Source organism: Chlamydotis macqueenii, chromosome 9, assembly GCF_036417535.1.
Source record: "Chlamydotis macqueenii isolate bChlMac1 chromosome 9, bChlMac1.mat, whole genome shotgun sequence".
Taxonomy (NCBI): Eukaryota; Metazoa; Chordata; class Aves; order Otidiformes; family Otididae; genus Chlamydotis; species Chlamydotis macqueenii.
The window spans coordinates 4,520,426-4,543,019 of NC_141564.1; the positions used below are offsets into that span (position 1 = coordinate 4,520,426).

Genomic DNA, 22,594 nt, shown 5'->3' on the forward strand with positions numbered 1-22,594 from the left:
ATGTCCCCTACTTACCAGGCCACAAATCAGCTGGTAAGCGTCAGCAGAATGCTACTTTCAGGATCCATCAATGTCACCGTGTGCTGCCCAGAATATAATTTTCTAAAAACAATTTGCTAAGTTTTACGGGGTCAAGCAGTCACCACTAACAGAAAAAAAAATGCTTTTTCTTTTGGGAATCGAGTATGGAGCTTTACAATGGTTGCCACAACTCCTACCACTGCTAGCAGACACATATTGCACTAGGTAGAAATTATGCCAAAAATGAAACAAGAAACAGCTAGGATCATGCTTATTGTGTTTAAAAACACCCACAAATACCATAAATAATGCACATAAGTATAATTCAGGATTTTTCATTAAATGATTTTTCTCCCCCTATTTTTAAATAAACATATATATGTGTATAATATACATCTGGACATACATACATATGCATATATACATAAAATAGGAATTTTTTAAACAACACTGCAAAATAATGTTTAAAGTTTTGCTCATTTTTTAAAGGGAGAAAGAAGCGTTTCTCATCCAGCATCACTAGTCACATAACTAAAAAAACCACCCTAATAAACATTTCTAGCTTTGACAGCTAACCTACAAGCTAGTCACAGACAAATGACGGGACTGCTAAATCTGATGTCACATACAAATATAAGCATGTTAAATATGATGAGTGATTTGTTAAGGAAACGATAGTTGAAAGTCTGACCCCGTTTAAACTCTGTCCATAGCAAAGAGAAGACTCAAACCAACTTCCAAAGCCCTGCTAAGGCACCATGGTTTGCTAAGAGATTTTAATACGTATCTCATAAGCATCCAGAAACATCCATATACGTTGTATTTTCTGCAGAATGCTGATAGTTTATAAAAACCAACAAAAAAGAGAGAGACAGAAATTTGGACTACTCCAGGATAGCGGTAGAGCCTGCCGTTGCAGGAGTCAGTGAACCACAGTGGAATACCAGTTGGGCCTGAACTAGTGACACTCAATACTGATGAGTGATGAAGTGATGAAACCCCAAGCCCTAACAGTGCCTAATTATGCAAAATAAACATGTAAGAACTTAAAAAAACAGGAAACAGCAGCATAATAATACATATTTCCTGAAGCAAACTGGGTGTCAGAGCCCCAAGCACACTACTAGGCCCTAATGAACCTCCATAAGCCTCACCTAGGGCCCCCATTCACACCCAGGGCCGGGAGCTCTACTGAAGCTCAGTCCCAGCACTTCAGTCCTGGCCTGCGATGCTGTAGGAGCGTTGGTCTCTAGCTCAGCTGCAGCTCTGGCCATACGGTCCCTTTATCCAGAGTCAACCCATTGAGTGGTTTTCCTGGCTTGACAGCCTGGCCTTATCACTATGGACCTGCCCAGTGATCAATGACCTCACCCTAACTCTCATCCATGTACCTTCCTGGGTCCTGCCTTCTCACCATGAACATGCCAGAGGGTCTGGGCTCTTGGCTGAACCTGGCCCCATCTCCGGGTCTGCCCTGCTCACCTCAGTTGGATGAGGGGGTGGCCCTGGTGACGAAGGCTCTGCCAGCTCTGTTATTACAACTGGCTCCTGGCTTGCCTTCCTTTAGGATGTAGCCCTGCTCTTACTGCTCCTTGACACCAGGTTCAGATATGGTTAGAGACTTCTGATGTTTTCAGAAGGACAAACTACCACCAAAAAATGTCATTATGGGAAGAGGCAGCTTCCTAGTTACCCTGGAGAGTAAGGGCTGTGACTAGTGTTTGGGTCCTGGTATTCCAAGGGATTTCACTACCAAGGAGTAGGTAAAGGGCTTATCAAATTCCAAAATACAGACTCTGAAACACCACATAGACTAGTTACTGAAATCAGTTGAACTGAAGATGTCAAAACTTGTGTGGAAGACTTGCAGTTTTTAAGCCCATGCTGCAAGAATATGTGGAAGTTTTTATATGCAGAGGAAGAAACCATAGGGAAAAGATTCAAACCTAACTGGATATCCTGTAGTGCTTTAACTTTTGAGCAGAGGAAATGTTAATGGAACCATCAGCTGTCAGCTACATCTCAGAGATAAAAAATTTTTCAATGAAATAACAGTTGCCCCAGTGAAGCTCACAGAGATCTTGCAGTGAAGATTTAAAAAGGAAAGACTTTTTTTTTGTAGTTGTAAATGTTTGTTTTGTAATTGTGTTTCATTTGTAGCTGTAAATGTTTTGTAGTTTTGTAAATATAGAAAGGTGAACAAAGGGGTGAACTTCCACAGACGTGTATGGAAATAAGAATCTAGTTAAACAAGTCTAAAATGAATGCTTTCTTGCATCAGTTAAGATGGAAGAGACAGGCTTTTTAAATTGTAACTTATATACAGAACTGCCTAAAGAGAGGGCAATAATGGGGTACTTGGAAAATGTAAAAAGTTTATGGTACACAGGGAAGTAACTAGCAAAGATCCCTGTGAATCTGCCAGGGATTGTTATTGGATATATCTATTAATGGTCTTGGCACAAAACCAGGACTGTGTTAATTACGTCTACTAGTGACAACACTGGATGGCAATTCTACATTGGAAGTCAATATAGAAGGAGGATATCCCAAGCAGGGAACAAGATGACCTTGAGAACTGGTGTTATAGAAATATTGCTTTGTAGTAATCACTGAAAAATGCTACATGGAAAAAGAGCTGGTTATCAAGTCAATAACAGCACGTCCGTGGCCATGTCCATACCAGTCTGATATAGCCAGGCAAAAGTAAGGCAGTCTGGGAATACGTAAAGCACTGTTTCCAGTAAGAGGCCATGGTAAAAAGAAACATGTGAAAACACCTTATCTGGAGGGTTCAGGAAAGATCTATTCAGCTGTAACACACACACAGAATTTGCTGAGGAAAGGATAGCCTATCTTAAAAATTAGATCGAAACAAGCATGACTGTTTTCTTTAAATATGTCTAGTAATCGAACAAAAGAAAAATAATGCTGATACAAATAACATAAATGAGTACAAACTTCTGTAAACTTTGAGCTCAAAAATCAAAAGTACTCAATTTCAAATAATTTTCAAATATCTGAAATGGGTATTTAAAGAGCAGGTGTTCTGCTAAAATGGTGCCATTTAAGTTAACAGCTGAATGTAAGCATTTAACTATAATTATCTTGTTTTAAGGATGTATGGCTGCTGCACACACAGCAGCTCCAAGACTAGACTCCAAAGGCTCCCTGCTTTGCAATAAATTTCATTTTTAAAAATATGGCTGAATATCTTATAGCTAAGACAACACAAGCATTGCATTTTAAACTGCTCGGTATGTGCACAAGAAGAATAGAAATTGAGTTATATTTATTGCAGAAAATACACGAGCCTTTAAAATTGTCGCTGAAGACTAGGAATATTATTTTCATAAGCAAGGTTTCTGTACTTGACCACCCTCCTCCAAATAACCAATTGCTTTAGTAATCATACTCCTCCTTGTTAAAAGCACCGACAACTCAAAAGCCAAGGCAGTATTGGTTTTTGTCTGTAATTGGATATTACTAGAGAGCCCACATGAATACCCCTCTAAAATCACAGAGCATCTACTGCAAATAGCATCTCTGAAGTATGTCGACTCAGAAGTGATCTAAGATCACTCTGCTGCTAAAAGAGAAGGTTCTGCCCTTCTCTGAACAAAAGAAAGATTATATTTCAGCAGGAAAAGTGAGCTGATCTGACCTATACACAGCCTCTGAATGACTATTCAACCTTAAAGAGGGGGTGAGAATGTGCCTTTTGGTGGTAGCAAAGCCCTAGGTCATCTTAATGAGACCTACCAGCCTTAAAAAAAAGAAGTAACATGCAATATCTTCCATACATTAACTACTCTTATTAAAAATATTTCATAGAATCATGGAATGGTTTGGGTTGGAAGGGACCTTCAAAGGTCATCTAGTCCAACCCCCCTGCAAGGAGCAGGGACATCCCTGACTAGATCAGGTTGCTCAGAGCCTCATCCAGCCTGGCCTTGAACGTTTCCAGGGATGGGGCATCCACCACCTTTCTGGGCAACCTGTTCCAGTGTTCTGCAACTTGCATTGTAAAATATTTTTTCCTAATTTCCAATCTAAATCTACCCCCCTCTATTTTAAAACCATTACCCCTCGTCCTATCACAACAGGCCCTACTAAACAGCCTTTCCCCATCTTTCCTGCAGCCCCCTTGAGGCACTGGAAGACCGCTATCAGGTCTCCCCGGAGCCTCCTCTTCTCCAGGCTGAACAGCCCCAACTCTCTCAGCCTGTCCTCATAAGAGAGGTGCTCCAGCCCTTTAATCATCTTTGTGGCCCTCCTCTGGACCTTCTCCAACTGGTCCATGTCCTTCTTGTGTTGGGGGCTCCAGAACTGGACACAGTACTCCAGGTGGGGTCTCACCAGGGCAGAGTAGAGGGGGAGAATCACCTCCCTCGACCTGCTGGCCACGCTTCTCTTGATGCAGCCCAGGATGCGGTTGGCCTTCTGGGCTGCAAGGGCGCATTGCCGGCTCATGTTGAGCTTCTCGTCCACCAGCACTCCCAAGTCCTTCTCCTCAGGGCTGCTCTCAATCCATTCCCCGCCCAGCCTGGATTTGTGCCTGGGATTGCCATGACCCAGGTGCAGGACCTTGCACTTGGCCTGGTTGAACTTCATGAGGTTGGCACGGGCCCACCTCTCCAGCCTGTCAAGGTCGAGTATTTGGAGTCTATTAGGTAAATAAACAAAGATAAGCTTTTATTTCAAAATTATTTTTAAGCAAATACTAAGTGGAAAGTCATTTAATTTCTAAGGAACATGTTTCCTTTTTAAATATGAATTTTTTAAGGACCTTCTACTTTATATTGTTACCTCAGGTAATTAGGCTAAGGGTTCATAGGACTTGAAGGTAAGTTTAGGAAATCTTTTCAAACTAGAAGAACACTTCAGGCTGAATGTGGTGAAATCCTGTTTTCTAATCAGAATCCTAATTTTCTCTTCAATTAGAGGTTAGTGAGCATTGCTTATGCAAGGGACATATTAAATTTGGCAGAAAAAAAAAAGTCCTCTTTGGTCAGAGGAGACAAGGTGACTTAATTTTTGGACTGTTGTCTTTGCTACATGCTTATCTATCCAAGAAACAGATTCAGCATTCCCTGTTTGTTTCAGAAAAGACAGAGTCATCTGATACTTGATTGGGGCATTCAGCTGACTGGTTTAGAAGAGCTTTTTTGTTTCTTGCCTTAATAACCATTTCCTGTGAGAAATCAATTTTAGGGAATAATCTGACTTTTGGTTTATTTGTCAATAGTTGAGCAGACCTCTACCCGTCTCAAAACCGATTTTAAGTTTCTGGGGACATGATTCTGCCCTTCATTTTTTGAGGCTAAACTCTTCTATCCCCATGTAATATGTAATTCACCAGAGAGCTTGGTACAGGAATAACTGTTTTCAACTTTCTGCTATCTTGCATCTTTCAGCACATGGTTTTATGGTTTATTTAAATCTGTTATCCCACTAGGGGGACATTATCTTCTTTAGTTTTATGAAGACTGTTCCTAAAAGTAGCAGAAACCAGAAAAGACAATATTATGGTACCATAAATGAGCCACAGGAAACATGGTCTAGATTACAGGTATTTTACTCTTCCTTATTCCACCTCATGTTTTTTAATGAAAATACTATATGGATATTTAGTACTGTGTTGCCACAAGTCTGCCTACTCTGCTTTGAATAAGGCAGAAGTAACTTCACAGAAATCAGTATTTCTGACATTGAAACTACTGTAGCGCAAAGAACTGCACTGGAAGTGAACCTATAGGAAGTGCAGTGCCTGCTCTGTGTCCGTAGAACTGAAACAAAGGCAGAGCCCCGGAGGAACAGACAGAACCCCAGGGAATGTGCTGAAGATAACAGGGTTTTTCTTAGTATGGAAACACAGTAATTCTGTTTAAAAAAAAAAGAAATTAAACAAAAAAGAAAAATAACTTCAGCTGCAAATTTACCCATTATGGTGTCAGAAACACCATCATCTAGCTTTTCTTCATAATGTAGTCCCTTTACTTGCCTGGCAGTACGTGATCACGCCATTGCTCGAAAATAATGGAAATTAACACAAAGATTGCATGAAGAGAATTTGTAGCATAGCTGTAGAACTTAGTTAACAAAACTCACTAATGAGAATTTCCTATTAAAATAGCTGATAAGGAACTAATTCTGCTCCTCGACTCACATTTTTAGCTTGCTTACGGTACTAATAACATTCAGAGTAGTCTGCTCAGAACGGTTTGATGTCAGTTTGGGTTAAGTTTGGTTCTAAAGGAGCCTCTTACTAGAGCAGAGGTCTCTCGTTTGGTGAAGATGTCTGTGTCGGAATGCTTGCTGATTGTATATTAATGTCCACCTTCAAAGAGCAGAGAAGTGGCTCCTAGATTTAATGAAGACTTAAATGCTATTAGCCCAAGGGAATATTGTTTAAAGGCTAGTACCTTGGCGTGTTGAGTCTTATTTGTTCTGCAATACATGTCAGTCACGTGGAGTCAGCCTCTAGAAACAGGAATAATTTTGTACATTGTTTTATGTACAATTTTACTCTTCCCTGTCCCACCCCTGCACAGTGGAGGTTATTACAAGGGCATCTGCATTTAAATATATTACACTGAAATTTTTAACATTGAATTTGCATTAGACTACTACAATCCCTATTCATGGTAGTCACAGAAAGAAGCGCGCAATATTTTCGTATACTAAAGCCAGGAACTTTTAACAACTAACTACCAATACCATAAACTGGAATTCCAAGTATTTCTTTGTTCAAGCTAACACTGAAGAATGAGATAAAAATAATAGATTGTATTTTGGCAGCTTCTGTATTATAACCAAAGGCTCAGAATATTCATCTCTTCTGTAAAGCAAAACATTATTGTACCTCCCTTAGTCATGCAATCTTTTCAAATATATCATTATTTCAGAGAAGATGGAGCATACCTGCTGGCTGCCTCTTTGTGGGGAGGTCAGAGTGACAGACACAGGGAAGAAAGAACACTATAAATATCCTCCATTCCCAGTCTCCAGATTTCTTCTTTAAGTACTGAAAATACTATTACTAAGTTTTCCTTATTTGATTTTTTTTTTTCCTAGCAACAGTAAATTTTCACAGAAACTGGCTCAAAGTGGAAAACAACATCACCTATATGATTATCTTCACCTTTAAAAAAACAAGTAGTCATTAAAAAAAATCTCATTATGAGAAATGCAGACATTTATGGAAGTATTATGTTGTAGCTCATTTTCAAGTTATAATTATTGACTTAGTAATTAAGAACTAAAGTTGTATCTAACCAACGGTTTAGCTAAAGACCTGATATCCTGAACAGGCAAACACTGTCCACTTGCACTTCGTGCCATTTGAGGTGGAGACATGCCAGTGAAGTGAAGCAATCACCCGTTTGACAGATCGAGGTACAAAGGTACAATTCCACACGGATCGGCGGGAATATACTAGAGTAGAACATACTGAGCTATTTCATATTTTTACCTTCCCTGTGATAAAGACCCATCATAAAACTTTATCAGATCAGAAGGGAGAAAGAATATTTGTGCCAAATTGCCACAAAAATAAACAACAAACTCCAATTCAAGCAAAATGAATGCTGTCAAAGCATATCCTTTCCTATCTGAGATGCTTTAGACAAGCTGCTTTAAACTTTCTTACGTATTGTATTCTTTTGTTAAGAGCTATTGCTTAATACATGTTGTTTTCTCTATTTTCTCACCATCACACTAAAAACAGTAAGCTGGCAACCTCTCATGTTAAATACTTGTTGTTAACCATACCATCAGCCACTTACAACTCTGACTTGAAATAGAAAATTACTTCTATTTTAAGCATGTTGTCATGCTTAAAATAACAACAGCTGAATTCCAACTTTTCATTTAAAAGTTAAATACATTATAAACACCTCACATAACCTAAAATGAACAAAGTATCAACAAAAGACCCCCAAATCAAACCTTATTTGAGGCTGTTTCTATTACTTTTATTGGCTACCTGGTGTCTCTACTTTCCTGTCGGGAGCAGCAATGACCATCTGCCCTATAACTGATGCTTAAACTATGCAATAAGTACAGCAACACTGGACAATATAAACACTCCATTAGTAAGGTATCTTTGCAAATATTAATCAATCAATAAAATACCTAAATGGAAATAATCTATAAATTAAAAATAAATCAACAATTACACCCATTTTGATACACATTCCAAGCTAGAATTTCTGAGGATTTAATTTGAGATTACTCCATAAAATGGAAATAGAACACTTCTACAGTGTAAAGAGGTCATATTGGTTTTACAGAATAAATCATGGGGTTTTGAACAATAAGATCAGTTAGAAAATGTGGAAATAGTTCATAGGTATTCTATGTTTTTTATTAAAAATGCTCTTCAAAATACTTGGGTGGGGGGTGAACTGGTACATCCCTGAAACTTTAAAATGTGGTTCTGCTCTAAGTGAGGATTGGGAAAATGGCATAATGATATTGCACACTTATTTAATTAGAAGGTTGTCTAGAGCAGCACTTCTCATTTTACAAAGAAAACCTTCTTTCCTTCTAAATGTCAGTCTGCAAATTTACCTTCAAGTACAACAGGGAAACAGATTAGTTCCTTCTTTAGAAATTACAATTACGAAGGTCAGGGTAGTCCTGAACAACATCCATATAATGTGGTTACGTCCAGTTGGTTTGTCGTTAATCCAGCCTGCATTTTCATCTGAATTCCTTATAATTTGTGGCATATCTATCTTCCTAGTACATTGTGAGCTGGGTTTTTCTCCACTTTAGACAGAGCAGACTGTAGATCCTTACAGTCTTTTTAGAAAATCAATTCCTGCAGAAATGTCTCAATATGAAGACACAGTAATCAGGATTAAAAAGCGCCTTTCACTCCCACTGCCGGTTAAGTGTGCCTTGAGTCATGCATGCGTGCACATGAAAGCCAGTTCTGTACCTGGAACAAGATAATCTGAACAATTCTGGCACACATGGGAAAAGTATCTTGTCATGGTGGCTTCAAAAGTTTTATGTAAAGGAGTAGAAGAAAGGCAAATCAGAAGCATTTTTTTAATCTTTCAGTATATTCAGACTGAATTATAAAACAGCTTATTAGAATATCAATGTCTTTTTTCTTTTTTTTTTTTCCCCTAATCTGTTCTTTGTTCTGACTAGAAAGAAACACGGCAAATGTAAACAAGTAGGGGGTTATTATCCTTTTTTTTTTTTAATAGGCTTGGAGTAAAGTAAGCATAAGGAATAGCAAGTTTTCTATACCACTGCAATAAGCACCCTAGTTTCCTTACTCTGAGGTGGAAGGAAAACATCAAAGAAAAGAGGTTTAAACAAAAAAATAAAATATATAAAATATTAAATCTTACCTTGCCAGCCTGGTTTGCATACTGGTTTGACATTAACTCGTACCAAGACATCTTCTGTTGCATGTTTTTGCCCACAGTCAAAAGCTGTTACCATTATCTCATACTGGTGCTGTTTATCATAGCTCAGTTTCTCCGTGTTTCTGATGTTACCTATACATTCAATGTAAGATAAAATTCAGAAATTAGTTCTTGGCTAAGCATATACAGATTAGAACATTTGTGTCCTGATTAATCAAGTCTCTTGTCACCAAAAAACTCTTTGAAGCAGATGGGACAGCTATGAGGAATGTGAAGTATTTTCTTTCAATCTAGCAGAGAAATAAAGTTCTTAGGCAAATATAAGATGCTAGGGATAAATTATGGGCATGTCTAGATCAGAAAATAGCTGTTCAACATTTTCTAAAGACTGTAAGACTAATTAACAGTTACATCTTGAAGTGTAATGTATGAGTAGGTGCAATCTCATTTTCCACATCTCCCCAGAACACATTGCTTTCACATCGCAGCCACATTCCTGAGATCCGCTGCTGAACATCTCCCCCAGCCTAAGAATCTTCCTTTTTTCCCTAAACCTATTACGCTTTAGGTGAGAGATTTTTAGCCCTTTAACACCTTTCCCTGGCTTTTAAAAATAGGAAAAGCCCCAGAATCACCTTCTATATTAGAGCGCTTAGCAGGATTTGATATGACAGCACAGAGTTATCACATGGAAAATAAAACTCAGCAACAATAGAGATTACCTGCTGAACCTGACACACATATAAAGGTGACAAATTACTTGTTTCAGAAACGAAGACATTACAAATTTCACAAGAAAAGGGAAAGATCTTTCTCAGAGTACTTCCTGCAGGACCGGAAGGTTACCATGCAGAATGTATGGTTTTTGTAATTAATGAGTTCAAGCATTTTAGTTCTGTCCATTTCCACTGAAATGCACTTCTTGTTCAAACTGAAACTTCTGACTTTAATGTGTTTCACACTTTTGCTTGGGGCTGTTTGTTATACCATCACTTAGAATGAGAATGTTTGTTCTAAAATTCAAGAAACAAACTTACTCTGGATCACTGCTACACATAATAACTGCTTTCAAGCATGCATCTGCAAAATCAGATGTTTTGGCTAAATTTGGAAAGGGGAGCACCCAAATTCTGGAATTTAGTCAAATGCAGTGATCTGATTCCCATAGGTGCTGGCCAAAGTATCTGTTGTTAGGCACGCTGGCATTGTTTGGGGTGTTGAGTGTGTGGTGGTTGTTTTTTTTACTTTTCATTCAAATGAATAAGAGACAGGAAAAAGCAGACAAATGAAACTTCTTAAATAAGTCTTTCTCTAAACCTTTAATAGTTTGACAAGTAAAGACTTCTAGCAGGAGTCTGTCTGATGCACACTCCTTCCCTTGTCAGAGCCTAACACTTTTCTGACTACTACTACATTAAAGTCAACTTCAGCAGTTTAACTGAAACCAACACAACTTTTCAGGTCCGACCTGAAGGGAGGCTGCTTTTGCAATTATTACCATCTTCTGGATCAAAAATTGTAGTTTAACTAGACCCTTACATCTGCAGCTATAAATCAGGCCCAACACCCCATTTTCTACTGAGTTGGAGTCTTTCACTCCTCCCTTTCTGCACAGGACACAGAGGGGGACAAGCCCTATCACTGTTTTTATCTCTCAAATGGAGAAGTGGGATAACCTGCTGAAAGCTAATATGGAAACAGCAGTGCGTCCACTGCTTCCTTGCTTCCCTCTCTCAGGCACATCACCTTGGCAGGCATGTTCACATCACCTTGCCACATAGATAGCTCTTCCTATCACAAAAGCAACTGCAATAACAATATCAACCACTTCATTATTTTGGAGTTAGTAATTGGCAAAACCCATTTTACTATTTGGAGCTGCCTGATTAGTACTTGCCTAAGAGGATGTAATGAAAAACTGCCACTGTATACTTAATTATTCATTTCATATCTGCTCAGCTGTAACTTCCTTTCTGCATTGTTATTTCTTACACGAATCTTTATACTCCCCTGTTTGGTTCTCCTTGGTATTATTTTAGTCCAGGATCAGCAAAGATAATTCTCAAGAAAACAAAATGGTCTGAATCTACATTAGCAGACTGCTAGAATTTGCATGGCACATTAACTGTCCTCTAAGATTTACAAATCATTACAACATATCTGCATGTACTAAATCAATCTTTCAAGATTTGTATTTCATTATGGTCTTTTACAGTTTGGACTACAAAGATTCTGACTATCAGGTGTTATTCTGGAAGGTCATTTGGAAGTCTTGTAGATGTTACCCAATAGTTTACTGATTTCCTAATTATTCTATTTTTTTCTGTTACCTCTAATGCTTTATGGTTCTTCGTTATTTTACAATTTAATCTATATGATTAAAAAGTGGACACAGAAGGGAAGCAGACTAATACAGACTAATTAAAGTTTTAAAGATGGTAGACTCAGAATTTCTATTTATATCTCACCCATAAACAAAAAGTTAATCAATAACATTAAGAAAAGAAAACTTTACTGGGAGAAATAAGTACTTTTCTACACAGTTCACAATTAGGCCATGAAACTTTTTTCCCCAGTCTTTCTAACTCTCTGCCTTTTCCTGGAAATATCCAGAGCTATAACAGATTTAAAAACCAAAACACAAATAAGTGACAACAGTAATATAAAAATTCCAGCCTAAGGATACACACCTCTGTTTCTTCAGGGTCAGTTTGGGGATAGTTTGATACAGACTTCCCTCTTTTATGGCTGACTTTTGTCTTATTCTGGAGCAGTCACAAGAACGGGGAAAGACTTTAATAATTTACTATAGCAATTCCCTCTTAAATTCCATGCTTACTTCCTGCATGTATAAGAAGTATAAAACTGAATTTCCTAACTCTTCTAAGAGAGGAGGGCTAGCGCTGCTACATGAGTGGCCTCTGACTTCAGGCTGCTCACAGGAGTGGCAGCTCAGCATTCCCAGAGGCCAAGAGCCACCAGGAGCTGTATTTGACCGTAAGTCAGCCGAAGGATTAGAATTGTTTCTTGTGCACTTTTCGATGATAATAGAAAGAAACTGTGGTTTAATAAATAAATAAATACCACATGTAGATGCTTAACTATAAAGTTTCACAACTTTTCTGACAATATGAAGTTTGCATAGCTCCTAACACAGACCTCAGAGCTGTAAAGGATGATCTGTCCACATCTATTTTCTAAGATATGTAACCTGACAGAACCCGTTCTGACTGAAAAGGTAAGAGTTTAACTCATCTTCATGTTGAACAATCTGAACACGTACTTGTGAAGTGCTTCCCACCAGTGGGTGGCAAATATAGTTATCCCCATTTTAGAGATAAGAGTAGGTCAGAGCCATGACAGAATTTTTATCTATATCTAAATTCTCTGATAATCTGACCATGATCCCTGAGAGATGAAGGCAGAAAACACATTAAAATATTGTTCAGCTTGCATTACAACAGAACGATGCATTCTGGTTTAATTTTTCCGTTACCTGAAAAAGCCTAGACAATATTGATAACTGACCTGATCATTAGGATTCTCTGCTAAGAGGACAAATAGACTAAACTGCATGCAAATGTCTTTTAAAATATATTTATCTTCTACCTCTAGTCCCAGTTCTTTGCATAGCAAAGCATAAATTCATCCTTTGTCTTTACATGATCACAGAACCTTATGACCAAGAGTTCATTACCTTCCAAGTTAGGCTTATAATACACAAAACTCAATTTTACTGCTGTTACAGTTTCATAACACAATGAAATTTTCTTTACAAAGAAATTTCATACCAAGGGTCAAAGTTGCCCGTAGAAATGCAAAAGGGAAGCTTTAAATTATTTATCTTTAGATGCCTAACTTATTGTCATAGTTCAGCCCTGATCGGGACCAGACTACACAGTCTCTCTCTCATTACCCCCAGCCTCCGAGAGAATAGGGAGAGATAATATTTAAAAAAAAAAAAAAAAAAAAAAGCCTCAATATTTGAGATAAGAACTGGGAGAGATCCTTACAGTTACTGTTATGGGCAAAACAGACTTGACTACATCTCCTTTCCACTTCTCGCTGCTGGACTGGGCTGAGTCGGGCCCAGTCGGCTGCCCGGCGGGAGGCCAGAGGGTGAGGCCTGCAAGGCCCACAAGGCTCGCGCCTCCCCCTCTCTGCCCTCGCTCAGCATCTCACATCTTCTCTCCCTTTTTTTGTCCCTGTTTTTCCCCTTCTTAAATACATTATCGCAGAGGCGTTATCAGGGAACATTCTGCTACCAATGGGCTCGGCCCTGGCCAGCAGCGGGTCCGCCCTAGGCCCGCCCGGGTCCACCAGACAAAGGGGGAACTACTTCTAGAAGATTCTAACAGAAGCTGCCACTTTAACCCGCCCCCACTGAGTAAAACCAGGACACTTACAAAGATCTACAAAAACTACACCAGAGCAGAATGCTGCTTCCTGTGCCATTGCTGGGTGCCTACCAACTTGTGCCTCACACAATTTGGTGAAGTGAAGGAGACTGTGCATGGCTACAGTCTGGAGGGTTCTCTCTTCCCTTCTGCAAATGCTCCCCAATGTGTAATATAATTTTTCATAACAACAAGATGCTCTCTGGATTGATCTAGATACAAGAAATAAGTTTTGTCTAGAAAGATAATGATCTGCCAAAAGAAAAAAGCTGATGGAATAGTGTGCTCGTCTTGCTGAAGGCCTGTGTTTGTAGTTAGTTTCATAGGCTGATGGTCAAAAAACCCCCACCATTTGGGACTGACAATGGCATGTTTTCCTCACACACCCTCTACTTTTTTGGGCCCTCTGCAATATTTAGATTTGATTCTAAGCATCTGGTTAAATATTATTTCTGCACAATGAAATTCCACACTTATGCACTTATGTTACTGAAAAGAAAAAAAAAAAAACAAACAAAAAACCAAAAAAAACCAACCTTCTATAACTTGCAGAAGACACAAGAACGTAGATTTGTTTTTCACAATGGGTAAAAAACAAAACAAAACAAAAACAAAACGATAAACAAAATCCGAATTAGCACAGTATTAACAGACAGTGCCGGGCATCTCATACGTCTATTTTAATCACCCTATAGGTAACAAAAGTAGGCACAATGCCGACGAATTTCCACCAGAGGAAGTTTAAATCAGCTGGCACAGAGACACATTCTCAGCAGTGAAATGTGCTGGAACTAACCAACGTATTTCTGTCACAAAATAAAAGTGCACCCATCTATTTAACTCTGTTTCTAATCCCAGTAGGTTTAAGCAATTATCATTATCTAAAAAAATTGCAAATGAGACTGCAATTACTGTTGATTGTGGCAGCACTGTTCTTTTAGTGAACAAATAGATCAAAAAATATTAATTGAATTCATGACCAAGAAACTGCAAGTATTACAACCTCATACTAATTATTCACTGCAGGCTTTAAAGTCATGTTTAAATCCATTATTTTCTCATTGCCTTTGCTGGAAAGCAGGTTCCAGGCACACGAGGACAAAAATGTAACCAAGGATTCCTGACACTTCACATGCTTTTGATCATGCCTCTGACTGTAAGAAACCCATGATCACTCATGAGCCAGCTGCACTGCGTGATAGGAGCTGAAAAGGCATAAGTAATAGAACTGCCTGCACTGTATCATGCTAATCTCAATGTATTATTTATCCATGATATCTGTCACAAACTGGTATGAAATTATGAAACCACTTGCGACTTGTGTAAGTAACCAGCCCCATACTGGCAAGTCACATGGAGCACTGGAAAAATAATGGTTTCAAACAGAAACATGGAGAATTTCCTTTTATGACAACATGGCAAATCTCACAATTAGGAAAAAATTCATAGAGAGGAAAAGCTTCTAGGGAAATGCACACAAACATTTAGGTCCAAATGGCCACTTCCTGTAAAATATCCCTTGTACAACTGCTCTGGAAAAAGATTACTGTGCCAGCTGACCTCATTTACTTAAACACAAACACACTCATTATTATCACACCTTCTATACAGTACACTTGCCTCCAAATGTATTATAACAAGGCAGCCTTTTTCCTCAATGTCATTTAGAATGTATTGATGCTAACGGGTTATTACCTTTTGATGCTTAGCTGTGCATTGTGCACAAATAAAGATGCATAATTTTTGAATAGAGGACAGGGTTTTTATAAAACATCCCAATATGAAAATGACTGCTTAGAGAAAACAGTAGCTCCATGCATGCTTTCAATTTCCAACTTGGCCAAAAATCAGATTTAACTTCCAAGGAGTATTCTCCCCCTACTTACAACATGGATTAAATGCTTCTATTAGGAAAGACAAATCATAGTGTTTCTGGGCATGCAGACAAGGTGCCCGTTTTGGGGAAATAAGTTCTGTAAGCACAGGAATTTCCACTCTGAACTTCTGCACAATTGTGCATATGTGGATCATATATATATGGATCAATAACAAGGACTCCTATCTACAAAGCGATGCCAATATGAGACTGCTGCTATGGGACAGAGCTACTATTTTGTATTGTCTGAAGCAAGCAGAGAACAGGCAACACATTTTTAATGCAGCCCAGCCACCTCTCCCAAACTCAATGTTAAGTTCTATGCTTTTCCCTGGTGAGAATTTGACTGTGAAAAGCAGGAGGCATGCAGGGCTGCCCAGGTAAAAAAATTCTGCATATGGAAAACTTAATATGGTTTATTATTTTTCCTATAATATCATATACATTAGAAAACCAACTAAAATCTAAAATCATAAGAAATGATACTACTTCTCCAAAGCATATTTTCTTCCATACTGCAGAAAAATGAATCTGCTTCAGGAAGCACCCCAAATGGGTAGGTCTGTGGACCCACACCCTGGAAGTTTTAACAATCAATAAACGCATCCAGAATATGGTCAATTCTACATTTAGACTCTGCTCCAGAAAGTTCAGAAGAATGAGACTAGATGTAAACCAGTGAACAAACCCTATTAGGGAGGGCTACACGCTGCATTAGGAAATGCCAGTACTTGGATGGGAAATGATATCTGAGAAAATTATGAGAATGGACTGAGTGACAGAGAAACGCACTACTCATCTAAAACTCGGGTTTTAATTTCCACATTAAATTACTGTGGTACTTTCTGACCAAATCTTACGTAAAAGAGATGGAATTTCACAGTGTAATAATTCCTTCATTTTCAGAAGTGAGAACAGGTTTAAGTTAAAACTCAAGCCCGGTTATCAGCTAGTAATTACACTATCTACAGAAATTACTGCTGTCTGCCCCAGAACTTGCAATTGCTCCTCCATACTCACCGTTTCTGTCAATGGCAAAAGGAACATCAGTTGTGACAATTTCGTAATTGCAGATCTGGCTATACTGTGGGGAACAGTCCTCATCTATGGCTTCCACCTGCAGTATGCTGTCATAGATCTTTCCCTCTGTCACGGTGGCCTTATACATGCTCTCCTTGAAAGCAGGTGAAAACTCATTGACATCCTTTACCTGGATATGAACCACTGCCCTAAAAGAGATAAAGATATCAAACAGAAAAATTATTATTAACAGTTTGTTTTCAAAACACCTGAAAAGACTAACAAAATGTTATCTAGAAAACTATGTAACCATCTACTAAAATGAGATATTATTGAATTTCTATGTTTAATTTGCCCAATTTAATATCTTAACGTGGCACTAGGTAAAAATCTATTGACACAGCTTGTTGGGAGAGGGTTTCACAGTGCTCCCTATTAAAATCAGTCTGCCTCTTAAAATGGACTCCAGCAGAAAGTCAATGATATCATTCCAGTGTAAAATGGGTCAATAAGCAAAAAAAGAGAAAGAATTACAGTCGTCTTACAGATTCACTACCTAAAATGGTCAGTTTATGAACATCCTTTCACATTAAGTAAGCCTCTCACCTTCTGCTGATTATAATTATCTAATGCTTTAATTAGTTACAACATTGTACATGCAAACCTTTGAGGGTCAAAAATAATAGGCTTTTAGTATTTAATGAGCCAACTCTAAAGTCCTTCCTTTGAAAGAGTTTGCTATCTGGTTTGATAGGCAAGGTAACAGAGGGGCAGAGAAGTGAAGGGACTTTCTAGATCAATGACAGAGCCAGTAGCAAAGGCTGGGACACCAGACAGCCTAGCTTAGCATGTGGTTTACTATACAGATGTGGACTGTACTAGCTTGTTACTGACATGTGAGGGAAAAGTGTTACAAAATTTAATAATATGAAAAAAAAGTTGTTTCTGTGACTTGATGGTTATTGGATATTTCAGGCTTTCATCTAAATGTGTATTCTTTTTAAATACCCTGAAAAAGTGCAGCATGCATTTTAGGGCTAATTAAGTTTTAATTGTCATGTGTCCTAGATGAGCAAAAGGAAGAATGATTACTATTAATCATTTATTTAAAAGGCTCTCAGCAACATGAACAATTTGTACAGCAGCTATACATATGCACTTAAGTTAAATTCATCTTTATTAAATTCATCTTTAATGACACATGGTCTGGAGCTTGGTTTCATGAATTGAAGGGGAAAAAAGGCACAGTGCCACTTAAGCTTATGCAGGAAACTGGCTCCACAGTAAAAAGTACCACCTACTAACCCTTCGATATCCTTTTCTTCCAGGAGATCTGAATTCCTCTGAGATTTTCTGTCCAACGGCTGAGGTCAGAAACACACTATACAAAGGCAACACTGCTGCAGCTTATATACATGCACGTACTAAAATGAAGGGTGATTTATCTTTTCTTACCATTTGAAATGAGATGAACAGAGAGAAAACCTGTTTAAAATTTGTAAGCATTGTAAGTATCAGTTAAAAGCTAGCTTCCATGTCCTGGATGATCTGTTTAGTCAATGTATTTAATATGAAAGCAAAAATGGAAATATAAACTAAAACTGAGATGCATTTGTCCACTTGAATGGGTTCCTACTAAAAGTTTCAACTAGAACCATTGCAAAATGGGTCAAATTGCAGGAGGCAAAAAAAAAGAAAAATATATTCTAAAATAAAAAAGAAATAAAAAGATGGACTACTGCAATAATGGTTCATCTTGGCTTTTTTGCTTTCTATCTGATGACAGTATAGAAAGGAGCCCTTCAATCTGATCTGTACTGTAGAACACATGTATGCTAAGGCAAAACAAAAAAAATTGCTCCTCATTTTCACCTACTTGTGAGATTTCTTCCAGTTTGTTCCACCTGGTCCTGATCCACAGTCGTAGGCCTGGATGATGAATGTATATTCCTTCTGCAGTTCACAGTCGATAGGACTTCTTGCTCGAAGACGACCTTCTCCAGATGTCTTGTTTAGCACAACAGCTTCGAAGGGCATTTCTTGTCCATGGATTTTAAATGCACAGATTTCACCTGTGAGGAACAGTATAAAACAATCATCACCAGGGAGGTCTAAAGTCTTACACACCGCAGGGACATTGAAGAACTCCCCATTCATTTGTACTTCACGTGTTGAGATGAGGGAAGTACAGACTCAGGCATCAGTTTATAATACATCCAAAAGGGCCAGTGGCCACAAACTTGTACAGCACGATGCAGTGAGCGCAGCTCTCGTCACGTACTTCCCTCTTCCTCTGTCATTACTAAATGGTTCTTAAAGCCTTAGAGACTATGGCCTACATATGGCACTAACATCGATGTTGAGCTAAATTATTTTTGAGATAAATTAAGACGACTGTATTTAGTTAAAGAAAAATAGAGAGTATTTCAGAGATGGTCTTTTCTAACTGCTGTCACTGCTTCCTTGAGCCACTAGAACTCCCAGGTGGGAGCAGATGTTCAAATTCTTGCAGTTTAGTTTCCCAACAGTGAAAAAACTAATGATGCAGAACATGGGCACATTCAAAATATATCTTGCTTTATTTACAGACATATATCATCTTTGGAACAGAACGAGCTGAAGGAACACAGACAAGTATCCCTTTCGGACAGCTCAGTCACCCACCCACGTTCACACACTCACACGTGAATGCCTTCTTGGCAGCGGCTCACGCTGCCTCCAAACTGCTTCCTAATGTCATAGATCCATAACTTCTCTCAGAAGAATACTATACCACAAAACAGATGAGATAGCAAGGACTAAAAAAATTGATCTGGACGCAAAAGACAACATAAAAAAAAAATCTTGTGAGAATGTAAGTCTGGAAGGGGGAAAAAAAAACAAAAAAACCAACAGTTTCTGGGGATCCTTTTTTTTATCCTTCATAGTGATGGCAAGGATATGCACATTGAATTCATTTTTAGCCACTCCGCAATCCAACTTTTAAAATGAAATATTTATACAACGACCAATACGGCTTAAATGTTTTTATGACACATTAAATACATGCTCTTTTATGAGCAAGTCAGTCTCAGGACATGCATTATAGATTCAAAGCTGTCTCCCACTCACATAATCCTTTTCCATTTATTTCCAATTTACAGTTGCAGCCTTTTGGAAATCTCCTTGCCAATCATATCTGAGTCAACTGCCAAATTCTAAATTAACTCTGCATCTATGACCTCTAATTCAAGCCTGGCTCCTCTCTCTCTTTTTCTGTTAGAATATATTGTTTATTTTTAGAGAAGAAAGCAGGCAGTGACTTTATAAAAGTGCTCGAATTCATAATTCCTATTATGTGTGAAAAAGAAAAAATGGGAAGGGGCTGTGTGTGGGGAGAGTGGAGATTAGGTACACAGAGTATAAATACAGGCTTTTTAGGGTATTTCCTCAACTACCACCACACAGGCTTCCCTTCATTATAATGGGAGCTGAAACTGGGCTCAGCTACATACATTGACATTTAGGCAGATGAATCCCATGCTTAAAAATTGTAATCAATCCTATTAATGCAGTAATAATGAGGCACTAGGAAAATATACTAAGTATTTGCTTGGACATTTTTTGCTCCAGCCCCTCACTCAAGTGGCATGAAAGGGCAGAACGGTTTGCCAAGACAGACCAAAGATGTGCTCTTTTCCAAGCTCTCTTTTGTTCATCCTCCACAAACCCCAGTGTTTGGGCTACAGAAGAAAGAATGGATTTTATCTGAACAGTTATTGCAGATTTTAACTGAATGTGAAAATAACAGTGTAAATTTGGGAAGTCTAATGGAAAAATACTGTTTGTTGTATTCTATAACACTAACCTTCATAGTTTCTTAATAACTAAGTTTTTCCTCAGATGCACAATCCATCAACAGAAATTTTGACTTCAGTGTTTCGTGTTTATTATTTTGTTGATCTACTGTGTGACTGTAAACAGTACAGCATTTGCAAACATCCAAGTCTGTTGGCTGTTCATAAAAAATTGAAATAGCTCAGGGCAGAATAAAGTTCTCCCAGCCTTAGTCTACACATCTATCATTTTTTCCTCTCCAAATACAGAGACCTGATGCAAAGTAATTATAGAAGCAGCACATGTTCTAATTAGTTCTCAGTATATATTTTAGAACAAATATTTTCAGCCTGAAGAGAAGGCTCCAGGGAGACTTTATAGTGGCCTTCCAGTACCTCAAGGGGGCTAAAGGAAAGATGCGGAAAAACTCTTCAGTAGGGGCCTGCTGTGAGAGGATGAGGGGGAATGGTTTTAAACTAAAAGCAAGAAGATTCAGACTGGATGTAAGGAAGAAATTTTTTACACTGAGGGTGGTGGAACACCGAAACAGGTTGCCCAGAGAGGCGGTGGAAGCCCCATCCCTGGAAACATTCAAGGCCAGGCTGGATGAGGCTCTGAGCAACCTGATCTGGTTGGAGATGTCCCTGCTCCTTGCAGGGGGGTTGGACTGGATGGGCTTTAAAGGTCCCTTCCCACCAAAACCATTCCATGGTTCTAAGTCTCTATATCCTGCTCCTCTAGTACATCATCCAGCTTTACATATAACTCTAATGTTGTCTTTTACATCCCCCTTTGCCAAAGACAAACTAATGACAGCTGCACAGATACCAGGAGCTATTTGTAAACACATTGCAAGAAACCCACATACGCTTCCAAATTCTGGCTACAGCAACCTTACTTATATGAAAACTAGTGTATATTTTTTAAAAAACTAGGTAAGAATTTCTTCAGGACTCTGCTACTGTTTCCAAAGAAATGAGTTAACACTGTTGAAAAACAAATGTGTATAGTAATCATAATGATTATAAAAATGTGGCTTAATGACTGTTGGAAATGGAAATGATAACAGCGTTGTAACAGCTGTAACAAAGCAGAAAATTAAATAAGGGCCACATGTACACTGTGAGACACACATTCACAGATAAATATACCTACTACTACTACTAGGCTTTACAAATAGTGCCTTTGAAATATAACATACTATTTTTCATTATTAAATTGAGCTACAGGGCTTCATTTAAACCCAGCTGAGCTAACCCAAGACATACCTGATGCCAACAGGAATTGTGCCAAGCTTACATTATTTATTGGGTTCTTAGATACATATTGTTACGTGACTCATTTGAGGAAAAGACAACAGGGTCTCTCTCTCATTCATTTCAGGTGCAGAACAACCACATTCAGGATCTCGGCACCACCCACTTTCCTTCTCTTTTTGAAGGCTGAAACAATTAGAGTGCAAATTGGCACACTGTTCTCCTCACAACAGACAACACAGTAAAAATATTAAGTAAGCTTTGTTCTTCATTTCATTTGAATGGGTTTGGGAACAGGTGGCCTTTAAAGGTCCCTTCCAACCCAAACCACTCCATGATTCTATAGCAAACAGTCCACACAAAAAAAAACCTTGTAAAAGCTCAACAACAAGAAAAGCTTCAATCCTATCTTGCACCTTTTTGGTACCAGTAAACCAACCACGAAGCTCAAATCTGTAGGAAACCAGGCTTCATTAGTTCACTGCTGACAGAATTACTCATTTATATTCATATCCCGTTCTGATTTTACCGCTCTCTAGCCTTTTTTTTATATTTCTATGTGTGTTTTTCTCAGATGTGCAAATTAACACAGCGATCATTTATTTAGAATAAAGGTTGTGGGTTTACACTTCCTGAGGTAAGCACAGCGTCCTCGGAAAAATCCCGAAGTATCTAAGAATCAAAGCCGCGTGATCATACACAAATTCACTCACACCTGAGAAGAGACAAATACTCCGATCAGGAGAGTTGCTTCTTGAGTTTCAATGTGAAGAACAGAGACAGGAATGCCATGACCAAGGCACCACTGTGACTTCCCAA

At 38.4% G+C, this 22,594-nt stretch overlaps 1 protein-coding gene across 1 annotated transcript in view; it reads right to left on the reverse strand.

Moving 5' to 3' along the window:
- CLSTN2 (calsyntenin 2) overlaps nucleotides 1-22,594 on the reverse strand; it is a 338,134-nt gene that overhangs the window by 63,226 nt on the left and 252,314 nt on the right. The window contains exons 3-5 of the mRNA XM_086754967.1: nucleotides 18,580-18,775; nucleotides 16,704-16,912; nucleotides 9,393-9,542 (exon numbers count right to left, since the gene is read on the reverse strand). Of these exons, the coding sequence (XP_086611093.1) occupies nucleotides 9,393-9,542; nucleotides 16,704-16,912; nucleotides 18,580-18,740 (520 nt within the window). The 5' untranslated portion in view covers nucleotides 18,741-18,775. The remainder of the gene's footprint in view (nucleotides 1-9,392; nucleotides 9,543-16,703; nucleotides 16,913-18,579; nucleotides 18,776-22,594) is intronic.